We start from the raw sequence: 26,297 nt of genomic DNA on the forward strand, positions 1-26,297 counted from the left end.
GAAGTATTCTCCCATCTATAATTTAATTTTGATCTTCAGAACAGATCTCTATGTATTTTACACATGAGAGAATATTTATTTAACACTCACTATAAGCTAAACATGATATACATCTCATTCAATCGTCATAAATAATCTATAGGTTTGATAGGTACTATCATTGTCCTTGTTTTAAAAGTGGACCAAGTGTGGCTGTCAGGGAGAAAAAAATTGTTCTCTGTCCTTTAGGTTCAGTACTTGGGCTGGGGGAGTGAGGGTGGGCAGAGTGGCCCATGAATTAAACTCAGGAAAGAGATTAATAGCACAAAAAGAGATTTTTATCCCAAATGCATAGGGGAGCTAACAAAAGTAGTTAGCTCACTAAATGGTTAAAGTTAGAGGCTTATGTATTTAATTTAGAGAAGAGACAGGGCAGGGTGGTGGGGTGGGGCGGCAGGGAGAAAATAGTTCTATGGGAGGAATAAATAGGTTTCCTTAGAAAAGACAAACAGGTATTTAGGAGAACAAATGGGAGACAAGAAAGTTTGTGATAATGTTTGTTTATGCAAGTAGAGTGATCATTCTGTCTTCTTCATGCCCATGAAATTTCCCTGGAGAAGGGATTTATAGTAGTCTCATTTCCCAGAAGCTGCTGCTTCTAGTCAGATAAGGGAAACTCCGAGAAGCCTTCTTTCTGCCTAGTGAATCTCAAATGTCTTCAACTTACTTTTCATACCAACTCTGATGTTCCAAATGAGTCCCCACATGGCAAAGGAGGACCCATGGCTGCTGAATGGAGTCAAGATCTGGACCCAAGCACTCTAACCACAAGTTTATTTGCTCTGAGTCCTGTGTTTTCTACCTTGGGTATTTAGCTATCTGAACATGAGATTAACCTTTGGGGATGGGGGGCAGGGGGATGGGAGAGAAAGAAAATTAAAACAGAAAACAGGGGAGAGTCTTAGTCTTATAAATGCCTCTAATCTTGCGTAATAACTTGACTCCAGGAGGACACTAATTTGGGAGGAGATATAAAACTTTTGCTCATGAGTTTGCTTTTTATTATTATTGCCTGGATTATTAAGAGAGGCCTGGGGTGTTATATCTATTTCACATGCAAGGAAATGCCTCGCTTTTGAGTGATGTGTCTGCATGCACTTGCATTAATGGCATATGTGACGGAAAGTTTCTTGACCTTGTATTTTAAGATACTAGCCAATAGATCACCTAGATACTATGGACTTGACTAAAACATCTTTCAGAATAAAGGAGAAGCAAGTGCTTTTTAGTCCTTGTGAGGTGGGTAGGTGTGGATAGACCAAGAATGCATAATTTGTTAGAAGAGAAAGGTGTGCTCCGAGTGCTCTGCTGATGATTCAATCAAAATAAAATTCCCAGCCTTCTTGCTTTCAGGGACTTCCATTCAGATCTAGAGGACAAAGGCCATTCTAACGTTTCCCAGAAGGTCCCAATTCTTGTGGATGCAATGACCTGGGCCTCTCAGAGGCCCAATGACGTTGCATCCAGCTGTTGTCTTCATGCCCTGGCTTCAGTGGGAGAGCATCAAGCTTGGCTGATCCTGGATTCCTCCTCTTCCTCTTCTCATTTCTGTGGAGGCTGCAGGTACAAGCCCATCACAGAGTTCTTAATTTTGGAATCCCCAAAAATCTCACCTGCCTTAAGCCCAAGAAAAGGCTTGGTTGTGACTCAGGCCTTTTCTTGGGGTCTAAAACTTGAGCTCTGTTGAGAGTAGATTCATAAACCAGAGTAGCAGGGGCAAGGAAGTCTGTGTTTCTTTTGCTTTCTGCTTCTTGGAACAGGGTGTTCTTGCTCATTTTAACCACTGGAAAGTATGTCTTTAAGGGGACAGCTTACGACTATGTTGTCTGAATCTCTACTGGCAGAAAAGGGTGTGACCTCAGCCCACAAACCAGGGCTCCAGTGACCCATTAACACCCTCCAATGAGGCAAGAGGGACTCATCACTCTTGAAAGGAGATACTGACAGAACTTATTTGCATGTGTTGCCCTTATAGGCTCTAAGGAGAGTGGCTGTTTAAACATCTGGACCCCAGCATCTTGGGAAGGAAACTGAGGGAGTCAGAGACACCTTGAGTAGAGGAGACATTGAAAGGTCTATTCATTTGCCCTCTTGCCTATCAGGAGAAGCGAAAAAGAAGCACTTTTCAAAATGTCTCCTTAAAAGACTCGTAGAGAAGATGATTGGTCTCTTCCTGGAAACCTCAGGTGGTGCTGGACCCGCTGGACTCACAGTCATGGTCAAAGACAGCCTCTCCTGCAAGGGCTGGAGCCCATCCTTCTTGTGGCATCTGCAGGTCTGTTTGCTTCCAGCTGGAGGGTCCTGTGCCCCACTTCTCTGACCAGGTAAACAGACTTCGTGAGAATTTCCTCTACAGCCATGGGGAGAAAGTGCCTGGCCTTTAGCATCAGGCAGACCTTTCCTCCACTTACTAACTGAATAATCTTGGGCAAGTTACTAAACTTCTCTGAGTCTGAATTTTCTTTTCTGTAAAATGGAAATAATAACAGAGTATCTACCCTGCAGTGTTGTGAGGTGAGAATGCCTGATACTCAGAAGGCCTTTAGTAAATATGCCTTTCCCTGCCCCCTTCACCATATCAGACATCACTCTAATGAACATGTTGTCCAAATGATGTTTTCCTCACCCAATTTAACACTTTATTATATCATTATGCATTGAGGATAAATACATATAGATACTGCCTTTATACTAACTGCTTTATCTGAATAGCTCTTTTCTGCAACTAGAATAGCAGCCTCTTGTGGACAAGGGACAATCTTGTCTCCCACTTAGCATAGGCTGGCCCTATTGTTATTCAGTTGCTAGGTCCTGTCCGACTCTTTGAGACCCCATGGACTACAGCACTCCAGGTTTCCCTATCTTTCACTATCTCCTGGAGTTTGCTCAGAATGTCCATTGAGTCAGTGATGTCATCCAAGCATCTCATTTTTTGTCGGCCCCTTTTCCTCCTACCCTCAATCTTCCACAGCATCAGGGTCTTCTCTAATGAGTCAGCTCTTTGTATCAAGTGGCCAAAGTATTGGAGCTTCAGTTTCAGCATCAGTCCTTCCAATGAATATTCATAGTTGATTTCCTTTAGGATTGACTGGTTTGATCTCCTTGCAACCCAAGGGACTCTCAAGAGTCTTCTCCGACACCACCAGTTCAAAAGCATCGATTCTTTGGCACTCAGCTTTCTTTATAGTCCAACTCTCACCTCCATACATGACTGCTGGAGAAACCATAGCTTTGATTAGATGGACCTTTGTCTGAAAAGTGATGTCTTTGCCTTTTAATACACTGTCCGGGTTTGTTATATCTTTCCTTCCAAGAAGCAAGCATCTTTTAATTTCATGGCTGCAGTCACCATCTGCAGTGATTTTGGAGCCCAAGAAAATAAAGTGTTATTGTTTCCATTGTTTCGCCATCTATCTGCCATGAAGCGATGGGACTGTGTGCCATGATCTTAGATTTTTGAATGTTGAGTTTTAAGCCAGTTTTTTCACTCTCCTCTTTCATCCTCATCAAGAGGCTCTTTAGCTCCTCTTCACTTTCTGCCTTTAGAGAGGTATCATCTGCCTATCTGAGGTTGTTGATATTTTTCCCCACAATCTTGATTCTAGCTTGTGATATTATGTCTATATCCGTATCTATCTCACTCCTATCCCAGTGCCTGACACATGAAAGTATTCTCTTCGCATTAGAGGAAGAGAGAGTAGTCCTGGGCAGTGGAGATGCCGTCTCCCTGCCCTTTGGAGCTTTCCGGTGACCCCTGGTGTCTATTCTGGGTGCTGGTGTTTGTGATTTGTGAAAGCATGTTTTCTGTGTTCAGCTCATTGATGTGGGCATAGCAGACATCCCTGAAAAACGTGCTCTGTGAATGCACAGTCCATTTTTCTGACAACAGGAAAAGGATGGGGAAGAGGGATCTCTGGGGTAGTACCGGTTTTCCCATTGATGCCCCAGGAAAGCAGCTCGGCAGGGGGTGGGCAGGCAAAGACTGGCACCACCGCACCACCAGCCTGAAGGAGAGAGGGCTAGCTTGAGAACTGTGGCGACGATGACAGGGGGAGGGCCAGAGGGGAGGGGGAGGGCTCAGTCTCCTTCTGGGGAGAACGCGGTGTGGAAAGGCTGCAAGCAGGTCAAGGGGAGAAAACTTTTTAAATAAGCAAAGATCCTAGGAGCACAAAAGGGAGAGGGGAGGGAGAGATCCTGAGGGGGAAGTGGGAGGAGAGAGAAAGAGTAGGAAGAAGTGGGCGGAGGGAGGGTGACAGATAGCGATTAAAAGAGGGTGGGAGAGGAGCGACTGACAGGCTGGAGAGCGAGGAAGAGTGGGCAGCGGAGGACAGGCAGCCAGAGAACCAAGAAGCCTACGGGAATTCCAGACAGGAGGAGGAGGAGAAGGTAAGAGTAAACTTGGGTTTTAAGAGCTAAAACTAGCAATTGATGGGAAAGAGCCAGAGAAAAAGTCTTGACTTACAGGCTGATCACAACAAAGCTCTTTCTCTGCACCTGTGGGTTTCTCTCCTACCTCTCTCACCACCAGCCCCTATGATGGTCAGCTTTGGGTATATTAAAGAGGACGGCTTAGGAAGCAGTAGACAAATCACGTACTTGATTTAGAAGGAGCTGCAGAAATGCAAGTGGAGGGCCTCTGCCATCTGTCTACCTCTCACAGAGTCTCCATGCTCCAGGGGTGTCTTCTAAGCAGGACACCAGGCCATTTCCAGGAACTTTTGTGAAGACTGGAATTGGCCCTTTAAAAACTCAAACCATCACTGTTTTACGATGCTTCCTCTAGGCTTGGAATCTTTTAAAACGTTTCCACAGCATCTAGAGAGTGTTTTGATTTTTTTCTCCCCCTAAGGCATGTTGGATGGTTTAAAAATATTCCCTGCCTGGTTTCTTGTGGAGTATCATGTCCCTGCTGTACATTGTAAGCAATCTGGCCCCTCGTGCTGGAGCAAAGAGGCTGGTGAGACCCAGAGAGAAAGCCCGGGAGAAGGACCCATGAGAGGTCTCCTTTCCTCCTGGGCACGGGGCAGGAAGGTTTCTGTTGGCCCCTTCATCTCCCTTTCAAGCATGTGGTGAAGGAACCGGGGCTCGGGGGGCCAAGAGACCTGGGTTCTACTGCACTGAGGGGCTTGTGATCTTGGACCAGACAATTCCCCTTCTGGGCCTCACTTTCCTCAGCTATAAGATAGAAGGTTTGAAGTAACAGGACACCTCTCATTACCGTCAGCAGTAACATTGTCCAAGGCTGAAATTCCTAAGCTCAAATGCACCTCAGAAACACCACAGAAGGGAAGCCCGACAAAGGATTTGACATCCTTACTGCACCTTGGCTCGGTTTTTCCTTCATTCCTTCTCTCAATACCGTCATAATGGAAGACTTCCTGGTTCTGACTTCTCAACATCTCACCGAGCTATTTTCTGAACACAGCTCTGGCACATAGGGTCTGACCGGCCTGAGACAAGAAAGGACACCAGGCAGGGAGTCAGGTAACCTGAGAGAGATCCAGTGACATTGGACAGAGAAGAGACCAAGGCCACCTCCATCTGCCTGGGGCGGTGGGCTCATGGCTGGGGACATAAGCTGGTATTTAAAAGCATCCCAGCCTGACTTTTATATCATCAGGCCAAGTGGCCTCCATCTCTTCCACCCACTGACCTGGGAGTCATAGCCCATCCCAGCCCCTGACTTGCTGCTCACCAGGGACAGCTCTGAACCTGCCACCCTCCAGCCAGGGTCCCTAGGGCACCACTGCTGTTCAGAGCCTGCGCCCCCCTGCTGTCTCTCCAAGCCTTTTCCTCCCTTGCTGGCGGCCAAGGAGCAGCCCCAGCGACCATTGGCATACAGTAAACCATACCAGGACATGAGTTTCCTGGCTTCCAAACTGGCACCCTCGGGTGCCCCTCCCTAGACTCATGACGTTCACAAAGCCACGGCAGCGACACAACCGTGTTGCCCGCTTGGCCACTGCCTGGAATTCCAGAGATATTCTTGCTGGGTTGTTGAAACTGGTTATTGCTCTTGTCTGTTAGCTGCCTCATTCCCGTCCCCGACTCCAGATACTGCCCTGAAGTCCTAGGCCTTTAGAATTGGAAGTGGTCTCCTAGGTTTCCTTTGGCAAGTAAGGAAAACAAGGCTCAGAAAAGGGAAATGGTTTGTTGGAAACAACAGAGAGAGCCAGGGCCAGTGCAGTTGGAAGAACACCATACTCAGCTCACTCACACCATGCCTCCCATCCTTGGCTGTGTTTTCTGAGTTTCCATTTCCCCCCAAACCTCCCTGCTTCTTGCATGTAAGTATCTCTACAGTCCTGCTTCCTGGCAGTGGCACCACTGTCCACCTGCTCCTCTTCATCTCCGCTGGCTGGTTGGGGGCACACGCAGTGGAGGCTTCTGGGCTCTCACAGCCAGCAGGGCTACCACAGGGCAGCCTGGCCTCATGAGTCCTGGCTGATCCCGCCTCTGGGACCAGTTGGTCAAAACAGAGCAGGGAGCCTGTCGGTGTGGATCAATCAGACAGGAACTAGAAGACTCACAGTCCTCAGGGTTAGGGAGACCCAAGGCCCAGGCTCTGTCATCTGTCCCAGGAAAGATCTCACCCACCTTGGAGTCCAGCAACTCTCTGTGTTTGGGCTCCAGGACTGAATTGACTGAAGGGGAGAGATGCCCACTTTTTCAGGAAAGCTTCAGGGCTCATAGGAAATTAGCTGACTTCCCTTTCAATAGCCAGAAGTTGCTGGTTCCTGGCAAGGGACAGCTTGATGCCATTGTGTGAATCAATTGTTTCTGACATATTAGCAAACAATGGGCAAGAAAAATTCAGCCTTTATTAATCCACTCACTTTCATAAGGAAAGGGAGTCAGGAGGACTCGGAAGGTACTGAAATAACACAGAAAGATCTTCAGTTCAGTTCTGTTCAGTCGCTTAGTCATGTCCGACTCTTTGCGACCCCATGAATCGCAGCACGCCAGGCCTCCCTGTCCATCACCAACTCCCGGAGTTCACTCAGACCCACGTCCATTGAGTCAGTGATGCCATCCAGCCATCTCATCCTCTGTTGTCCCATTCTCCTCCTGCCCCCAATCCCTTCCAGCATCAGAGTCTTTTTTTAGATTTTCTCTAATTCAGGGGCAGGGCAAAAGGAATCACATTCGGGTTAGAATTTCAACTGTGTAAACCTTGGGGAAATGATTTAATGTCTTTGATTCTCAGTTTCATCTGTCAAAGTGAATACATACTTTCCTTGTAAAGTTTTATGAAGAGTAAATAAAACGATGTATTTTAAATGGCTACCATGCAGCAACTGCTCAATGAATGACAGAACAATAGAGGAGAATACAGGTCACCTGGTGCTCAGTCCAAGTCTCTTGAATTGAGTCTCGTTTTAAGCAAAAGTCTTTCCATAGTGAAGGCTCACCATGACTTGAAATTCTGAAGGTATTGCCTGGTTTTTATGACCACAGATTGTTTTTTGTTTTTTTTTCTGGGTCTACCTTTGCTGACCTCTAAGTTGGGAATTAGAAAATCTGGATTTGCCTCTTGACTTTGCCACTAATTTGCCAGATGATCACAACTGGGCAAGTCACAAATTCCCCTGATGTTCTAATAGACCTGGAAGGGCCTAAGCAATCGTCCAGCTCAACCTCTTTGTTTTACCTAGAGGTTAAACTGAACTGAGGCTCAGGGAGAGGGAAGATCTTGTCTGGAGTCACAATGAAATAGCTGGAACGAGAAAGAGCCTGTCTTCTGAGGCTCTTGTCCACAGAGGACTTCTAGAAGCTGAATCCAACCTCGCATCTCCATGATTCAGAACTTGGAAGTGCAGGCATACTAAAGGGTCAGGATGCCTCTTCCCCTCAGTTCACAGAGTACACAACCTCCTATTTTTCTTTCATGGAAAACTGAGTCACCTTCAAAGCTACCCCTGTGGATGTGCTGGACTGGTGATTAGATTCCTAAGTGCTGCAGCTCCTCAGAAAGAAGGAATTACATGAAGCACACATTTCATAATATGGACTCATGGAGTCCATCTCCAGACCCAAAATCTTGAGTTAAAGGGAAGTTGGGAGGCAGGCTGGACCGATGATGAGTATAAATGGAGCATGATTGGAGTGGATCGCTACATGCCTCTTCCTCTCCTCCCACCACTCTTCTTTAAACCAAATGACATAACTGACGTAGAGTTAAATTAGTATCCTTCCCATTGCCCATGTTTTCCTCACTCTGATAGTCACCCTCCCCCACCTGGTAGCACATGGGGGCGGTCAGTGCTGAGTCCCTCTAGCCGGCCTGCTCCTGTCAAATGCTGAGTCAAGTTGGCTCTCTGGGTCATATTTCAGAGGAGTTTTTACTGGAAATGGCAGAAAACAAGGAACTACATCACTGAGTGGCTACTATGTGCCTATTACGGTTCTAGATGTTTCCACTTATTCACACACTGTTTAATCCCCATGAGGAAATATTCCCTATTTACAAATGAGGAAGAAATTGAGAGGTTATGTGACTTGCCTGAGGTCACACTACTAGACAGTGATGGAGGCAGGCTCAAATCCCACTCTTCCGAGGGACCATGAGTCCTACCACCTAACTATTTCAGTTCCCATTGCTCTTGTTGCAATCTGACATCAATGGAACTCCAGCGCCTGCTGTTTGGCCAGCTGAGAACCCGGCGGTAGACAGTGTCGCAGCCAAGAGCGTTTACTGGCTAAAAAAGGAAATAACTTTCTATATGTGATTTCTGGCCAAACGGTGGCAGATGCTGAGGAGTCTGGGAATCCTGACCACTGTGGGCTGAGGGCTCCATGTGATCATCAATTCTAGGAACAGCTATGCAGGGGATGGCCAGCCAGTGAACCAGAGGCTAAAAGGAAAAACCCTGGGCCTCTTACGGGAAAGTGGGGAAAAGGCCTGCTTGTAGAGCTCCAGTCATGGCTTTGTCACCAGCTGTCAGTCCTGTCAGTCCTAAGGCCTCTTTGCTTTTCTTTCCCTTTTAGAGGCACAGAGAGAAAAGCAAAATTTGAAGTCAGGTAGACCAAGTTCAAGTCTCCTACACAGCATTTGCTACTTGTGTGACTCTGTACAAGTTCTTTAAACTCTGAGTCTCAGTTTTCTCAGCTCTAAAATGGGATAATACTGGTTTCCTAGCAGGGCTAATGTAAGAGTTAGAAAGTGGACTTGTAACTCAGATAGTGGTTTCTGTTATTACTACCACTTAACTTCCCTGGACCCTGGTCTTCATCTTGCGTTGGGAAATAAGGGGTTGATTTTGATTGATCCCTAGATTCCCGGATTCCTTTTAGCTCTACTGTACTATGAATCAATGACAAGATGTTGGAAATAATAAAGCATTTCATAAATGTGTTTTTCATTAATAACCACACAAGTATCAATGGACCCCTTCTGGGATAATAAAGACCTCCCAGTATTTCACTGTAATTCAGTATCTCCATTTGCCATTCCCTCCCATCCATTCCTTGTAAATATGTCTTCTAACATTTTAAGAAGATTACTTATCCTAGCATAATGCTCTTTCTCTACTTTACCTGCTCCCTTCTACCTCCTTGGCTTTGAAACAACTGTCGGCCAGCAGGATCTCTGAATGGCCCACTCTGTCCTTGCCAGAATCAAATAATTAAATTTAAAGAGGAGTTAATTATCTGCCCTTGGCCGGAGTAAAAGGAAAACTAAAGTGATACTTAATCTCCTCCATCTGTCTCCTTCTCCCTCTCTCTCATCTCTAACTCCTCCTCCCCTCTCTAGAGATTAAGATTCAGGGGCCCAGGCCCCCTGGACTTCTCATTCTGAGAAAGTTGCCCAGACTGCCCAACTCAATGCTGCTGCTACTGCTGCCAAGTCACTTCAGTCGTGTCCGACTCTGTGCGACCCCATAGACGGCAGCCCACCAGGCTCCCCCATCCCTGGGATTCTCCAGGCAAGAACACTGGAGTGGGTGGCCATTACCTTCTCCAACGTATGAAAGTGAAAAGTGAAAGTGAAGTCTCTCAGTCATGTTCTACTCTTAGCGACCCCATGGACTGCAGCCTACCAGGCTCCTCCATGCATGGGATTTTCCAGGCAAGAGTACTGGAGTGGGGTGCCATTGCCTTCTCTGCCCAACTCAACAGCCATAGGTGTATCATACATCTAGCTGGTTGGTTTCCCTGAGGCTGAAGTAGCTACCGCAAACCTAAATCAAGAAAAGAATGAAAGTTCTAAATGTAAGAATTACCCTCAACCATGTACAAATCGACTCCCTAGTCTCATAGTTATTTCACAAACATCCCTGTAGCAGTTATCTTATGTAAAAGAGACCACTCTTCGACCAGTAAGGATTTTCAAAGAAAGGAACTTCAGGTGATTTAGATTCTAGCACGGTTCTTAAGGCAGGAGCACTGCTGTCAGAAAAGACAAGAGCTGGCTTTGATGTCAATTTCATCGCTTACCAGCAAGTCACCCTCAAGTGATCTTGCTCGTCTACCCCCACTGAAGACTGTAAGAAGGGAACAGGGCCAGCTACTTCCTATGGTTGCTGTGAGAATCAAATGAGAAAATATATATCAAAAAACTTGCAGAGTGTCTGGCTCATAGAAGGCTCTCAGAAAGTGTTAGATTCTCTTTTTATTCTCACCTTTTTGTGTAACTCTGGGTAAACTAGCAAATGAAGCTGAGAATCTGTGAGGATAATAAAGATTAATGAGGTGGCTGAGGATCAAGACCACTCTCTCCTGTAATTCTCCCTACAAGTCTATTTTAAGGAGAAACTATTGGGGGTGAAGGAAAATGAGAAAAATGTACAATCGTAAGTAAGCTTCACAAGAGCTCTGAGATGATGGTTACAGTTGACACTCCACTTTATAAAGCCACCTTTGATATCTGGCGTTGCACTGGGGCTCATGGACACTTTCTGAACTGAGCTGCACTGACATGAGACTACATCTAAGGCATCCTGTAAGTGACACCCTTTGGGTCTTTTTACAACAGAATTCTCTTCATTGGGAAGCAAGTCAACCCTGCCCTTGCTGCATTCCACTGCATGGTGAGCAAAAGTATAACATGGGCCCAGGGGATTGTTATTATTACTATGAATAACAATCTTTATTGAGAACCAGAGGTCTGGTAGATACTATCCAGATCATGTGTCATAGTCCAGAATTAGACACAGACTCTGCAGAGTGATCTTAAAATCTAATTTTGACAAACTTGGATGAGTTTCCCAGTGATCTGTGGGGAGGAGGCGGAGAAGGAATAGTCCGTGGTGACCAAGTCTCTTGCTGTAGACACACTCAGTCCTGTTCAGTTAAGTGGAGGGCTCCCTCATGGGCAGAAGGAAGGCTCGTGGCTCTTCTTTCCCTGGTATCCCCGTCACCATAGTCACTGTGCAGGTGACCCTAGGTTGGCTTCCCAGGGAGCTGCCTCTGCTGGCATTAGGTGTTTTGAGTGACCTGAATGCTGTCATTCATCCACCATTGTTTCTGAAAAGTACACAAATCTGCCTATCAATTTCAGGGCACAATATTAAGCTCTAAGGGAAAAGAGAGGATAGAGAGATTTCAAGGGGAAGATCCAGTGATGAATCATTATGGTCCTTATCTTCAAGGACAACTCAATTTAGGGTTGAGTTGGAGAGATGATACAGAGTCAGCAGAGCAAATAATTCTCATTATGTGTGCAAAACTCAATGGTTTTACAATTAAACCCAAGCCCCAGCTCCTGAGGTGGGGACACGAATTTGTTGTTAAATAGTATACTATAGTGAAGAAGGCAATGGCAACCCACTCCAGTACTCTTGCCTGGAAAACCCCATGGATGGAGGAGCCTGGTAGGCTGCAGTCCATGGGGTCACTAAGAGTTGGACATGACTGAAGTGACTTAGCAGCAGCAGCAGCAGTATACTGTAGACTTCCCTGGTGGTATTGTCAATAAGAATCTGCCTACCAATGCAGGGGGTTTGAGTTCGATACATAGTCTGGAAGGATTCCACATGCTGCAGAGCTACTGAGCCCGTGCGCCATAACCATTGAGCCCACGCACCACAACCATTGAGCCCACGCTCTAGAGCCTGTGCTCCACAACAAGAGAAGCCACCGCAATTAGAAGCCCGCGCACCCCAGCTAGACAGTAGCCCCCATTCTCCACAACTAGAGAAGGCCCATATGCAGCAACAAAGACCCAAAACAACTAGAAAGAAATTAATTAATTAAAAAATAACATATTGTAAGGACTGATATGTTTGGTTCCAGAGGACAGAACTAGAATCAACAAAAGAAAGAGAATTTTCAAGGCCTCCTCACGGTAGCTTCTTACTCACTTGCAACACACCTTCCTGAGCAGGAGAGACGAACGTGCAGTTTCTCCTATGTGCTGGGTGGCACTTGTCACCTGCAGCTTGCCTAGTTCATGTTGCAGTCAAGACTAAAGGACTGCAGCGAGCAGGATGACTACCAAAGGAAGGGTCTCACCTCCCCCATTCCATTTGGGGCTGTGTCAGAGGTAATGCAACTTTATTAGTAGACCAAACATTCTTCCCCCAATCACTGCTGCTGCTAAGTTGCTTCAGTCGTGTCTGACTCTGTGTGACCCCAAAGATGGCAGCCCACCAGGCTCCCCCGTCCCTGGGATTCTCCAGGCAAGAACACTGGAATGGGTTGCCATTTCCTTCTCCAATCATGAAAGTGAAAAGGGAAAGGGAAGTCACTCAGTCGTGTCTGACCCTCAGCGACCCCATGGACTGCAGCCTACCAGGCTCCTCCATCCATGGGACTTTCCAGACAAGAGTACTGGAGTGGGATGCTGTTGCCTTCTCCTCCCCCAATCACTAAGAAATCATTTATTATGCACCTAATAAAACCTAATGCAATAAAAATACTAAGTATTTACTTTGAGAAGTCTACTACCCTTCTTATAGGGAAAGCTGTTAAATCCTTGAGGGCAGGAATCATGTCTAATCTGGGTTCTTGCTTGTTTGGCTAGCTGGGCTGTGCAGTATGTTCAATCTTAGTTCTCTAACCAGGGAGCAAACCTGTGCCCCTTACGTTGGGAGCATGGAGTTGTAACCACCAGACCACCAGGGAAGTCCCCTGATCTGTTTATTAATTAAACAGATATTGACTGCCTAGTCTTTGCCAGGCCGGGTACCTCTGAGGTATTATTTCAGTACCGAGAATAATAGTGGACACATAGTGCAGGTTAGCTGATAGACAAGAAGTTTTTGGAGAACAAGTATAAGGCAGCATATAAGCCAGTGTGGGAGTATACCCTGACTCCTGGATGGTAATTTAGCATCTTCAGAGTTCAGGAGATATCAGAGGGTTGAGGTCAATTTGAGATGATGTCTCCATTTCCACTCAGAACTTGGGGGCAGAGAAAGAGGTCCTGGCTATGAGTTTAGGTTAATTTGGGCTGCTCTAAATTGGTTTTCTTTAAAAACATTGGCTGTGTAGGGTGGCCTCAGTGTCAACATAAGGAGGAGCACCGGACTAGATACTGAATTTTATTCCTAATCATATAATACATGAAGTGAAGGAATAAAATGATGCTCACTTTGCACAGAAACCTTCCTTTGGCCCTTTGCCTCTTATCCAAGCACCATGTTACTGTTACCAAACAAGTTCCCTAATGACTTCTCCAAAAGTTTTGCTTTGTCCCATGATGTGACACATTGAAAGAGGACATGGAAATTCTTGGAATAAAGAACGTTCTGGATTGGGATGTTCTTGTCCAGGTTCTAGGGACTATCTCTTTTTGCCTTGGGGGCTTCAGAACTCATATCAGTTGCAAAGGGCTGTAGAATCCAACTATCCAGGGCTCTAGGAAGGGCCCAGGCCCCACCTGAACCAGAGTCAACCTCCTGTCTTATGTTTCCATCACTGTTGTTTAGTCTCTAAGTCATGTCCGACTCTTTGTGACTCCGTGGAGTGTAGCCCACCAGGCTCCCCTGTCCACATGATTTCCCAAGCAAAAATACTGCTATGGGTTGCCATTTCCTTCTCCAGGGGATCTTCCTGATCCAGGGATCAAACCCAAGTCTCCTGCTTTGGCAGAAGGATTTTTTACCACTGAGCCCCCAGGCCCCTGTATTTCCCTAATGTTAACACACTTTGTGCTTTATTGCAATTATGTGTTTGTTCTCTCTCCTTAATGAAGGAAAATAAAGGCAGTTCAGCTCAGTAAAGGCGGGGACTCCGTGCTTGTCTTTTTTGCTGTATCTTCAGTGTTGTCCTCACTGAATGATGCCTGATAACTGGTAAACATTCAATAAATTTCTTAAATGAATGACCGAAAGGGAAGGACATCATAGGCTAAGAGAACAAGAGAAGCCAAGATAAAGAGGTGATTTTCCCGTTTAGGTCACCACAGAGCATTAAGTAGAGTTCTCTATGCCATACAATAGATTGTCATTAGTTATCTATTTTATTTATAGTACCAATAGTGTATATGTGTCAGTCCCAATCTCCCAATTCACCCCACCCACACTTTCCCCCCTCCTGATGTCTTTATGTTTGTTCTCTACATCTGTGTCTCTATTTCTGCTTTGCAAATAGATTGATCTGTACCATTTTCCTAGATTCCACATATATGCATTAATATATGGCATTTATTTTTCTCTTTCTGACTTACTTTACTCTGTATGATAGCAGAGCCTAACACAACATTGTAGAGCAACTATACTCCAATAAAAATTAAAAATTAAATAATGCCAGTTATATAGAAAAAAGATAAAGAGATGAGAAATTATGGGTCATAAATATGTGTGTGGGGAGTTGTGTAGCTTAAGTATTGAGTATGTGAGGGGAACAGCAGAAATAGATAGTATGGGGAGGGCTTCCCAGGTAGCGAAGTAGGTAAAGAATCTACCTGCCAGTGCAAGAGATGCAAGAGACACGAGAGACTCAGGTTCAACCCCTCGGTCGGGAAGATCCCCTGGAGTAGGAAGTGGCAACCCCCCCCCCCCAATATTCTTGCCTGGGAAATTCCACCGACAGAGGAACCTGGTGGGTTACAGTCCATGGGGTCGCAAAGAGTTGGACACGACTGAGCATACACACACCGTGGAGGATCTCAAGAGCAAGTTAAATAGTTTGAACTTTATAAACAGTAGGAAGCTAGTGAAGATCACAGACAAAGCAGTGGCGTATACTACCATTTGTATTGGATAGAGTTTATTCATGGCATGGGCAGCTTCCTTTGCCCTCCTAACATACTTCCTGCCAAGAAACAGATAATAATCTACAAGGTATTTTGTGTGCTATTCACCCAGAAAACTCAATGAGTATCTAATCTACAAGTTTTTTTGGCTGAGGTTGTAGGTGGCCCAAAGACACCCACAGGAGTCAAGAAAGTGACTTAAGCCAGGGAACTTTCCTATTATAAGCTGAGCAGCTTGTATCACACAGCAATTTGAAGTTTCTCTGACCTTGTCTGAGTCATCCAAGAAGTTACAGATGAGAGGTTTTTCACCCTATATACTGGCACCAGGGCGGCTAGGTCTGCCTCAGTCCACACCTCCTCAGTTAGTTCGTTTCTGTTCTCTCCCAGTGAGGCTTCCCAAGAGGCTCAGGGGTAAAGAACCCACCTGCCAGTGCAGGAGACGTGGGTTTGATCCCTGGGTCAGGAAGATCCCCTGGAGAAGGAAATGGCAACCCATTTCCTTATTCTTACCTGGGAAATCCAGTGGACAGAGGAGCCTGACAGGCTACAGTCCATGGGGTTGCAAAAGAGTCTGACACAACTTAGTGACTAAACAACAACAGCAAACATTGTCTTTCTGATATTCTGTCAAGACTGTATTCCTTTCTGGTACCTGTCTTTACTTCTTCCAGGTGGGACCCCTTGGACCACAAGTGAGGGAGTCAGCAGGCAAGCCTCCTGGCAGACCAGACCAAAGCATCACATTCTTTGCCTTGAACTATTTTTATACTTCCTTGGGGACTTGCAAGGAATGAATGACAGTGCCAGAAGATCAAGGGAAAAGTCTTCAGGGATGGAGGAGAGTTTGAAAAACTTGCCCTGGAAGAATATACATCTGTTTCATTTTGTTTCTTTTTCATTAACTTTTCTCTTTCTCTCTGGCTTTCTCCCCTCTTCTCCTCTTTTTCTCTCTTCTGCTTGATAATGCAGATTTCTCTACCTTTCACTTTCTCTTATTTTTGTCTTTCCCCACCACTTTCCTTGCTAGAAATGGCTGCCTTTTATTTGGTCCTTATATTCTGAGCACTGTGTGAAGTGCTTTTTATGTATCCCCTCATAATACTTGATGAGCTAAATATCAGTATATCCATTTTGCATGGGAGGAAGTTGAGACATAGATCCAGTAACTTCTCCAAGCTCAGCAGATACTCACAAGGATTTGAACTCCACTTAACTAACCCCCAAACTGACTTTCCTGAACTGTTACAGAGTCTCTTTTCCCCCATTTCCATCACTCCCTTGTCTTTTCCCTTTTTAATCCTTCTCTTTCCCCTTCTCTCCCTCCCTTCTCTCTGACACTCGCCACATCCTGGTCTCTGCATGTGTGCTGATGACCCTGAAGGTGCTGAACATGGTGCACGTGCCCAGAGGGATCATAGACCATTCAAATTCTTATCTAATCAGCTATTTTCCTTTTGGACAAACGCTCCACAATTTTCCAGTTTGGGAGGGGGCCCTTAATCATGTGAGGAAAAAGGCAGATATCTGGTCACAAACCAGAGAAAAGGTTTCAAGACTTGGAAAGGTCTTTGATATGAAGGCGAACAGAGATAAGGTCCTTTCTGCTTACTCACGGACCCTTTCATTCCCAGGGACTCTGTGTACTCTCAGGGCTGGGGAGTGGAGTGCTGGGAGAAGACAGAGCCAGGAGGCTGGTCTCTGTCAAGATATCAACTCAGAAGCCAAAGCCTGGACCATGAAATATGTTCCTGTCCTTCCTTCCTCTTATGCATAAGAACTGGAACTGGGATAGGATAGGGGGCATGCTGGTAGCAAAGATGTGAAGGTTAAGGTTGGAACTTGACAACCTCTAAAGTCCCATCAGAGTCTGAGGTTTTAAGATTCCAAGAAGGGAATATTTATCTTCAACTCCCTCCTTTTTTTTTTTTTATTAGGACTGTTTGATAAAGTCTTAAGCCATAAGAACATTTATTGCTCATCAAGTAAAAATTCTGGACATAGAAGAGTCAAGAGTTGATTCAGAAACTTTGGGGCACCGGTTGCATTTCTGAGATTCCCTGGGGAGCTTCAGCCATCTTGACTCACACAACCTGTCCACAGGCAGTCGTGGGGGTGAAGAGGACTTCAAGGGAGGCTCTCTCTGTTTACTGGGGGATGGAAAACATTTTCTAGAGCACTCCCTCCACGTTAGACCCTCCCCACCTCACCTCACAGAGCAGAACTAACTGCAGTGAAGGCTGACAAAGTGATAGCTGACCTTCTTATCCTGCTAATGGTTTGCCATGAGTAGGAAACATCAGTGCCTGCCACCCCCTCCTTCATTCATTCAACTAAGACTTACTAAGCCCCCACTCTGGACTAGGTGATGATGGTACAGAAGAAAAGACAAGTCTTGTTCTCAAGGAGCTCCTGCTGGAAGAACATAGACAGGAAGAGGATCACAAGATGTTAGGAGAGGACTGAGTGTCCCCAGGGTCACTGCAGAGCTTCAGATACTCAGCTTGAGGAAGCAGGGAGGGCTGGAGAAGCAATGACTGGGTTCAGTTTTGAAGAGTATATAGGATTCAGCTAGGGGTGAGGAAACATGTAGGAGGTGGTTGGGAGGAGGGCATTCAAGAATCTTCCAGGAACTGGCATGCTGGGGACCAGAAGGAAATGAGGCTGATGAAATATGCAAGGACCTGATGAGGGAAGATTCTAGGTGAGACTTAGAGGTTTGAGGCATTTATTCTGGATGTGAGGTGGGCAGGTCTGGGGGTGGATGCCTTCTGTATGCAGAAGGACAAGCTGAAAGGCACAGCTGGAATGGTCGCACTGCAGTGAGGAGTAGATCAGCACTAGCAGCTGCTCACCAGCTGGGGGAACCTGAGAAACCTCTCAAAGTCTTCTTTGTGCTGCTGTGCTTAGTTGCCCAGTCAGGTCTGACTCTTTGCGACCTCATGGACTATAGCCCCTCTCCTCACCCCCGCCCAGGCTCCTCTGTCCATGGGGATTCTCCAGGCAAGAGTATTGGAGTGGGATACCATGCTCTCCTCCAGGGGACCTTCCCAACTCCGGGATCAAATCCACGTCTCCCACATTGCTAGTGGGTTCTTTACCATCTGAGCCACTTTTGCCACCTCCCAGAAGATCTGACCCATGCTGCAAGGCTCCGATTGCTAGAAAATGCTTCCTGAGGAGTCAGATTTGCCACTCCCACCCTCTTTTTTCTCTACCACCTAGTTCTACCTGTTGAAGTCAGAAAAATATTTTTTACCCAACAGCCATTCAACCATATGGAACATGTAAGCTATGATTTTCAGCATATCACATACCTCATCTCATTTAACCCTCAAATCCTCCATTTTACAGACAAGGAAACAGACTCAGTGAGGCAAAAGTCCAGAGTCACACTTGCAGATTCTTGTCCTACACTACTCCAATATTTCACAGGTGAGGCCCTTGAATATCTGCATCAGAATAACATCAGAATAACTGCTGCAAATCAAGATTCTTCGGGGGCCAACCCAGACCTCCCAGAGTAGAATCTCTGGAGGTAAAAGCACAGGATCCACACACATTTTAACACACATCTCAGCTGATTTCTAGATCCATTAAAGTGTGGGAATCATACTCTAATCTCGCTATCAGGAGTCCTTTGAGTCTTCTCTTTCATTTTTGCTGGGCATGGGGGAGAAGGATAGCCTTTCAGGCGAATCTGATTTCTAAATTGCCTCTCTTAAGGAATGCACTGGTTTGGGTCAGTGGAATCACAGGGCATGATCGGACTTCCCAGACATTCCCAGAACCATCCCTCTGTTTTTCTCTCTGCCCCATTGGCAGGAGTCTTGGCGCCTGTCTTCTGCTGAGCCAAGATGGGTGACTGGAGCTTCCTGGGAGAGTTCCTGGAGGAAGTACACAAGCATTCCACGGTGATCGGCAAGGTCTGGCTCACAGTCCTCTTCATATTCCGCATGCTGGTGCTGGGCACGGCTGCCGAGTCATCCTGGGGCGATGAGCAGGCTGATTTCCTCTGTGACACGATGCAGCCTGGTTGCGAGAACGTCTGCTATGACCAGGCCTTCCCCATCTCCCACATTCGCTACTGGGTGCTGCAGGTCATCTTTGTCTCCACACCCTCGCTGGTGTACCTGGGCCATGCAGTGCACATGGTGCGCGTGCAGGAGAAGCGGAGGCTGCTCCGGGAGGCTGAGAGGGCCAAAGAGGCTCGGGCCGCTGGCTCCTACGAGTACCCTGTGGCCGAGAAGACAGAGCTGTCCTGCTGGGAAGAAGTGAACGGAAGGATTGCCCTCCAGGGCAGTCTACTCAACACCTACGTCTGCAGCATCCTGATCCGCACCACCATGGAGGTGGCCTTCATTGTGGGCCAGTACCTCCTCTACGGGGTCTTCCTGGACACCCTGCATGTCTGCCGCAGGAGTCCCTGTCCCCACCCTGTCAACTGCTATGTGTCCCGGCCCACGGAAAAGAATGTCTTCATTGTCTTTATGCTGGCAGTGGCTGGACTGTCCCTTTTCCTTAGCCTTGCTGAACTTTACCACCTGGGCTGGAAAAAGATTAGGCAGCGATATGTCAAGTCCCAGCCAGGCATGGGTGAGTGCCAGCTTCCTGGTCCCTCGGCTGGCATAGTCCAGAGCTGCACACCACCCCCTGACTTCAATCAGTGCCTGGAGAACGGCCCTGGGGGGAAATTCTTCAGTCCATTCAGTAACAAGATGGCCTCCCAGCAGAACACAGATAACCTGGCCACGGAGCAGGTGCGAAGTCAGGAGCAGATTCCAAGAGAAGGCTTTATTCACATCCGTTATGCCCAGAAGCCCGAGGTACCCAATGAGGGCTCCCCAGGGCCCAGCCTCCCCCATGGCTACCAGAGTGACAAGCGCCGTCTCAGCAAGGCCAGTAGCAAGGCCAGGTCAGATGACCTGTCAGTGTGACCTCCAGTGTGGGAGAACCAGATGGGAACAGAGGAACTCAGAGAGGGAAGACATGTTCTTTCTGACCCCATCTCTTTCATTCTCATCACTGCTATGCTATTTTTGGACTCTGGGTCTCAATGACATTGCTTATTCTTTCCAGAAGATGTAAGCAGGTCTTTGTGGATGCGGTCAGAGACATAGCTACCTGTCCAGGCTGCTGTCTCTTCCCTATCATCCACCCAGAATCCTCAATGAAGCCTTTCAGATTACTCTGTGAATGGGATGGAAGAAGGGAGGGGATCATAGCAAATCTGGCCTGGGAGGGATAGCCAGAGGGGTAGGAACACTTTCTACACAACAGCCACACAGCAGATGGATACTCTAGGTCCTTCTGGCTTCCTTGATCTGAACACCCTTCCTCTGGCAAGAAAGAGCCCAAAGTTCCCAGCCCACCAATGAGCATGAGTCAAGGAACTTGCATTAGATGTGCTCTTGAGTGTGTTGTCTCCTTGGACCACACCTTGGAGTGGTGGTGAGGTTGCCATGGTCTGCCCTTGGCTGCCCCTCCCTCTGCCCAGTCTTACTTAAAAAGAGGTCCTTGGAACTCGACCAGCAGGCTCAATTTTACAAGTGCCTTGGTATGCACCTCTGGCAAATGTCTCACCTTGGTGATATTGCAGCCTTTCCTTCTGCCAGGGTGTGCAACCAGCCCCTGGGGCTGGAAAGCTCTCCTGGGGAGTCACTGTACACACAGTTCCACTGGAATTCCTGCCACCACCTGTCATCCTGCAGCTCTTTTACAGTTCAAGCTGAAGATAGACACCATCCCTTCCATTCCCCCCTTGGCAGTCCCTCGAGTGCTCCCCTAAACACCTTATTGACCAGAATGCCCAAGAAGCCATTGTCCTCTCTTGAATCCTGACCAGATCACCAGCCATGGAGGCCAGTGGAATTTCCCTAGGTCTTATGAAAACAAAGAGGGTATTGTGCTTCTCAGATTCCCCTTGGGAAAAAGAATAATTCTGTTGTGAAGGTAGAAATAAAAAAGGAGAGAAAATACTGGAAAACTATTTTTCCCTCCTGTTTGCTTCCCTTGCTGACTGCCAACTTAGAGTGCCAAGAGGAGGTGTGATGACAACTATGGAGGCCCCCAGATTTCTCTTTCCCTGGAGTATTTAGCAGGGGCATGAAAGCAGTAAGGAAATCTCCAGCTCTCTTGACAGGGCCCTTGTTTAAGAGCACAGAAATGCCTGTGTTTTCCCAGTGCTCCCAAAGAGACTGCCAAAAGCAGTGGGGACTGCAGAAAAGCCATGTCTTCCCAGGGACTGGCCAGGTTTCTCTTTTCAGTCCATCCATAATGGGTGGTTGCCACTTTGGATGAAGATAAATGATGCTCAGAATTGGATGCTGAAACTTATAGGGAGATGATTACTTTTTAAAATGCATGTGTGTTTGTGTGTGTGTGTGTGTGTGTGTGTGTGTGTATGCTGATAAAGTGGGTGAAGAGGAGGGGAGTCCTGAAATAAGGAAAGAATATCTTAGAGACACTTGTGTTTTCCTGCTTTCCTCTAGATGCCTGGCAGAGGGCTGAGACTCACTGTTTTCCGTGTCATCAACCTAAAGATATAGGCATGAGAGGCCAGGATAGAAGAGGTTGAAGGCTCAGAAGGAGGCTCAGCCTCTGCCCCACCTGCCCATCTCTGGGCCCCTCTGCTGAGACTTGAATGCTATTGGTGGGGAGAGAGAAGGATGTGGGCAGAGGAGTGGAGGAAACTGACTGGGATGCCATTTAGGGAAGAATGATTGGTTATCCTAGATCCCTGGAGGGAACACCTTTTAATCTATTTTCTGGCACTGGCGTTGAAAGTGAAAGTGAAAGTGAAAGTGAAGTCGCGCAGTCCTGTCCGACTCTTTGCAATCCCATGGACTGTAGTCTACCAGGCTTCTCTCTCCATGAAATTTTCCAGGCAAGAGTACTGGAGTGGGTTTGCTGTTTCCTTCTCCAGGGGATCTTCCTGACCCAGGGATCAAACCCAAGTCTCCTGCATTGCAGGCAGACGCTTGCATTAAGACTCTCCAAAATAAAACAAGACTATCTTTCCCACTATCTCTCAAGTGTGTTTGTTTTATGAAATAAGTGTTCTTGGGTTAGAAATTCTATGAGATCAGTCCTTCATGAAGGGGCTTTCAGGAAGGAAAAAGGAAATAATATGTGTAGTTTGTCCAAATAAAGTCTGGCCCTCCATGTATCTCTTCTTTGTGTCCCTTTCATGGTATGACTATAAGATAGAGGTAGCAGACTTGGTAGGGGAGGGGAGCACTTGATCAATATCGCAAAGGGCTTTGGAATCACACAGGCTAGGGTGAAAATTGCAGCTGCTGATTTACAACTGGACTCCAGCAAGCTACTTAATCCTTGAAGCTTGGTTTCCTCATCTGTAAACGGAACCTAGTAATATCTACCTCACAGGTTGTTTGTTGAGGTCCTTTAATGGACCAGAACCTGGTGGTCCAGAGTCGATGATAAGAAAGTAAAAGAGAGAAAGAGGCTAACATTCCTTGGTTTACACAGAAAGCCAATAAAGCCCCCGCACGGGGCTTGCTCTGTTCACAAAGGCCTCAGGCGCCCTCTCGATGGGGTGAAGACACAGAGTGCCTTCTCGAGAGGGTCTTAGAAGCCTGGGAAGTAAAGTGAACTCAGAGAGCCTCTGTGCTCCAGGGGATCAGCCTGAAAAAGAGAGCGAGGGAGAGAGAGAGAGAAAGACACGGGGACCAGAGCTCTGATGGAGCAAAGGTGTTTTATTCAACACTGTGTAGGTATTTATACTGTCTTACAAAATAGCTATTTTCAGCAGAGATAAAATCAAAACTTACAAGTTATCAAGAAAACATGAGATCCTCCATATGAAAGAGAGAGTTGTAAATAACCACTTTTACCATATGGTTCATAAAAAGGAAGAGGGTACTTATCACCGTATAGAAAAACTAACGAAGGAAATGCCTGGATTCCTCAGTCCTGGGAGAGGTTTGCCTCTCCTCTTAATTCCTGAATATTCAGGAATTAATAAGGAACAGAGAATTCCTGAGAGATCCAAAACAGCACACAGGAAGCCTCCTGTTAAATGCTTCCTGACAATTGTTAAATGAGATAGTGTTTGTAAAGAGTTCAGCAGGGTGCCTGGGAAATCATAGTCTGTCATTTAATTGCAATTATTGCTATTATCTTCATTATTTTTGTTATTATGTTGACTACATAGAATTTGAAAACCTGGGATGCTCAGGAATGATTCCAGAACTTGCCATTATGGAGCTCACAGTCTGCCTAAGATGGTTAAACTAAATTACATAAAGGAAACAAAAGAGAATGAAAAAGAAATTCATTAATGACCAATTCTAGGAACTATAAGGCTCTAAGATGTGATCCACATGAAAAAAAACTACGTTAGCAGAGGAGATACCTGACTTGGCCTTAATGGCTAAGGCCTTAATGGCCTTAGTGGCTAAGGTTTTAGAAAAATGAAGACCTCAAAAATGACTGTGAAATAGGCCTGTGTGTGTAAGTCGCTCAGTTGTGTCCCATTCTTTCCAACCCCATGGACTGTAGCCCACTAGGTTCTTCAGGCAAGAATAAATAGAGTGGGTAGCCACTCCCTTCTCCAGGGAATCTTCCCAAACCAGCGATCGAACCCAGATTTCCTGCATTGCAGGTAGATTCTTTACCATCTGAGCCACCAGGGAAGCCTGTGAAATTGGCCTGAGAACTTGAGTCTCCAACATTGCAGGTGGATTCTTTACCACTTTACCTGTTTACTGAAAGTGAAATAGGCCTGATATTGGGCTTTCCAGGTGGCTCAGTGGTAAAAAATCCACCTGCAACGTAGGAGACTCGGGTTCAATCCCTAGGTTGGGAGAAATCCCCAGGAAAAGGAAATGGCAACCCACTCCAGCATCCTTGCCTGGGAAATCCCATGAACAGAGGAGCATGGTAGGCTACAGTCCATGGGGTCACAAAAGCTGGACATGAATTAACAACTAAACCACCACCACCATCCCCATTTTACACTTGGGAGCTGAGTTCCAGGAAGATTCCCTGATAGTGGTCATCTTCTCACTGGCCTCTTTGATTGGGATCACATCTCTTTGGAAGAGAAAAATGCTTCGTGCTAAAAAAAAAAAAAAAAAAAGAGAGTCCAGGGATCACCCAGTTCCTCACCAGCAAATGGGTGCCATTTCCTAGACAGAGAACCAAAGGCTGGGAAAAAGCAAACAACTATTATCTGAGCTACCAACTGGTTTATTTATCAGGGCAGGGAAGCTCTTTTAAAGAGGGGTTGCAAAGAGCTCACAGAACACATCTTGCAACACCACTGTTGAGATTCAGGTGTGTACCTGGCGCCTGTCCAAAGGTAAGGTGCTCAGCTCAGAAGTACCTGAGCAGTTCAGCTGGAAAAAGCACCTGGGATCCGTTTTTTCTCCTAGGGGGAAAAAAAAAGATAGTGAATCTCATGGTTTTATAAACATGACTGTTAACATTTGACAGTTTATGTTACGCCGAGACTTCAAAAGCCAAGGGACTTATTTTATAGGGAGTAGGATTTCAGTCTCATGTATCTACTCTCATTTTACTTCCTTTCTGCCTCTAAATGTTCACCACTAAAGAGGTAAGCTGAGAATAATATAATGAACACACCGTAGGTTGTAAGTCCCTACAGGCCCCTTTCCTTACTTTCTTTCCTCCAGTGCCAGTTAAGACCACTAGTGTTTCATTCTTATGGCTAAAGTGTTGATGTGGTTAGTGCTAGTAACACTCTTATGAAGAACTGTAGTATGAATGAATTTTTCCAGGTTTCTTCTTGATAGCAAACTTTGATAGCAGAGGGAAAAACAGAAGAGCACTAGGCACTTAGCAGATGTCTTGAAGATTTGCTTTCGTGATGTGGAAATGAAGAGTGGAGCGAGGCTGGAGAAGGGAGCCAAAGATAAGCTGCCCACTTCCCAGTCCCCAGTAGATGCTGGAAGCCCCTGCAGCCCATCCATGTATTGGCCCTTACTGTCCATATGGTGAACAAACGAATTTACAAGTGACAGCTATGTAAATAGAATAGAATTGATGGTTTATCCTCAGTGGCCACCTGATGATCATCAGAGATGGGTATGGTCTATAGTTTTTTATTGTCATTTCAATTGGAAAAGAGGAAAACTTGAATTCAACAAATATTTATTGAGCACTTACTTTGAGCTGGCAGTCTTTTGGGCTTTAGGAATACAGTTTTACAAAATAGACATGATTCCCTCCTTTTGGAGCTTACAGCCTAGTGGGGAAGACTCCCTCAAATAAGCAAGTGAACAAAATAATTACAAATTGTGATAAGTGCCTAGAAATAGACTGGGGGGGTAGCTAACAAAGGTGGGGACATTTCTAATTTCTAAGAAATTAGAAAACATAAACTAAATGAAATGGGAACAGTGAATATGAAATAGAAAAAGTGAAACAAACTAGATACAAGTAAAAGATCCTCATATAGTCCATATAGCTATCAGATAGGTTGGGCGGAAGGTCCTTTCTGAGGAGGTAATGTTGAGGCTGAGATCTGACAGCTGAGAAGAAGCCAGTCAGTGATGAGTATGACAAGAACCCAGGTGGGGAAACCAAATTACTTCCAGGAAACCCCAGAATCCAGCTGTCCCTGACCCCAATCTGATCCAACATTTTTGAAAGATATAGAATTCAAACAGCACCTGGATAGCACCTAAAGCAAGACTGTTTGGCAGCAACTGCTGCAAAACACAACGAAGCCTCAAGGGACAGAGAAGTCTTTTTACTCAAAGAAGCAAAAGGAACATATAAAAGGTCTTAATTAAATATATGTTGTTAACATTCTAGAAAGCTCCATTTGATGCTACAACTATTATTTCCACCAATATCAATTCTTGTAACACACTTGGGGCCTGCTAAACTAGGCCTGTTCCCTAGAGGCCACAGAAACTGGTGGGCACAAGACTGTGTCTGGAGGGGCTGGGAAGGAGCCAGCAAGGCGTGGTCCAGAGGAGCCTTGGCATCAGAGGAATCAAAACAGCAAAACATCGAGTGCATAGAGAAGGGGAAGTGAGAGGGAGGGTAGCACATCTGCAGGGAAGCCAGGCTACAGGAGTCGCACAAGACACCAGGCAGACAGGCATCCTGGGGACATCTCTCCACT

The 26,297-nt window shown here is 46.1% G+C and overlaps 1 protein-coding gene across 3 annotated transcripts; it reads left to right on the top strand.

Moving 5' to 3' along the window:
• The first annotated feature begins 4,091 nt into the window (after window positions 1–4,091).
• On the top strand, window positions 4,092–22,346 carry GJA5 (gap junction protein alpha 5). Of its 3 annotated transcripts, XM_040230865.1 has the most exons (3): window positions 4,094–4,425; window positions 5,226–5,228; window positions 19,004–22,346. In XM_040230865.1, exon 3 carries the CDS (start codon window positions 19,036–19,038, stop codon window positions 20,113–20,115), a length of 1,080 nt encoding a protein of 359 aa, XP_040086799.1. In that variant the 5' UTR covers window positions 4,094–4,425; window positions 5,226–5,228; window positions 19,004–19,035; the 3' UTR covers window positions 20,116–22,346. The 3 variants fall into 3 exon arrangements, with proteins under 3 accessions (XP_040086800.1, XP_040086799.1, XP_040086801.1); XM_040230866.1 differs by lacking the exon at window positions 5,226–5,228 and having other exon boundaries at window positions 4,092–4,425; XM_040230867.1 differs by lacking the exons at window positions 4,094–4,425; window positions 5,226–5,228 and adding an exon at window positions 18,240–18,613.
• The last annotated feature ends 3,951 nt before the right edge of the window (window positions 22,347–26,297 follow it).

Source organism: Oryx dammah, unplaced genomic scaffold, assembly GCF_014754425.2.
Source record: "Oryx dammah isolate SB20612 unplaced genomic scaffold, SCBI_Odam_1.1 HiC_scaffold_28, whole genome shotgun sequence".
In the NCBI taxonomy this organism is placed as follows: Eukaryota; Metazoa; Chordata; class Mammalia; order Artiodactyla; family Bovidae; genus Oryx; species Oryx dammah.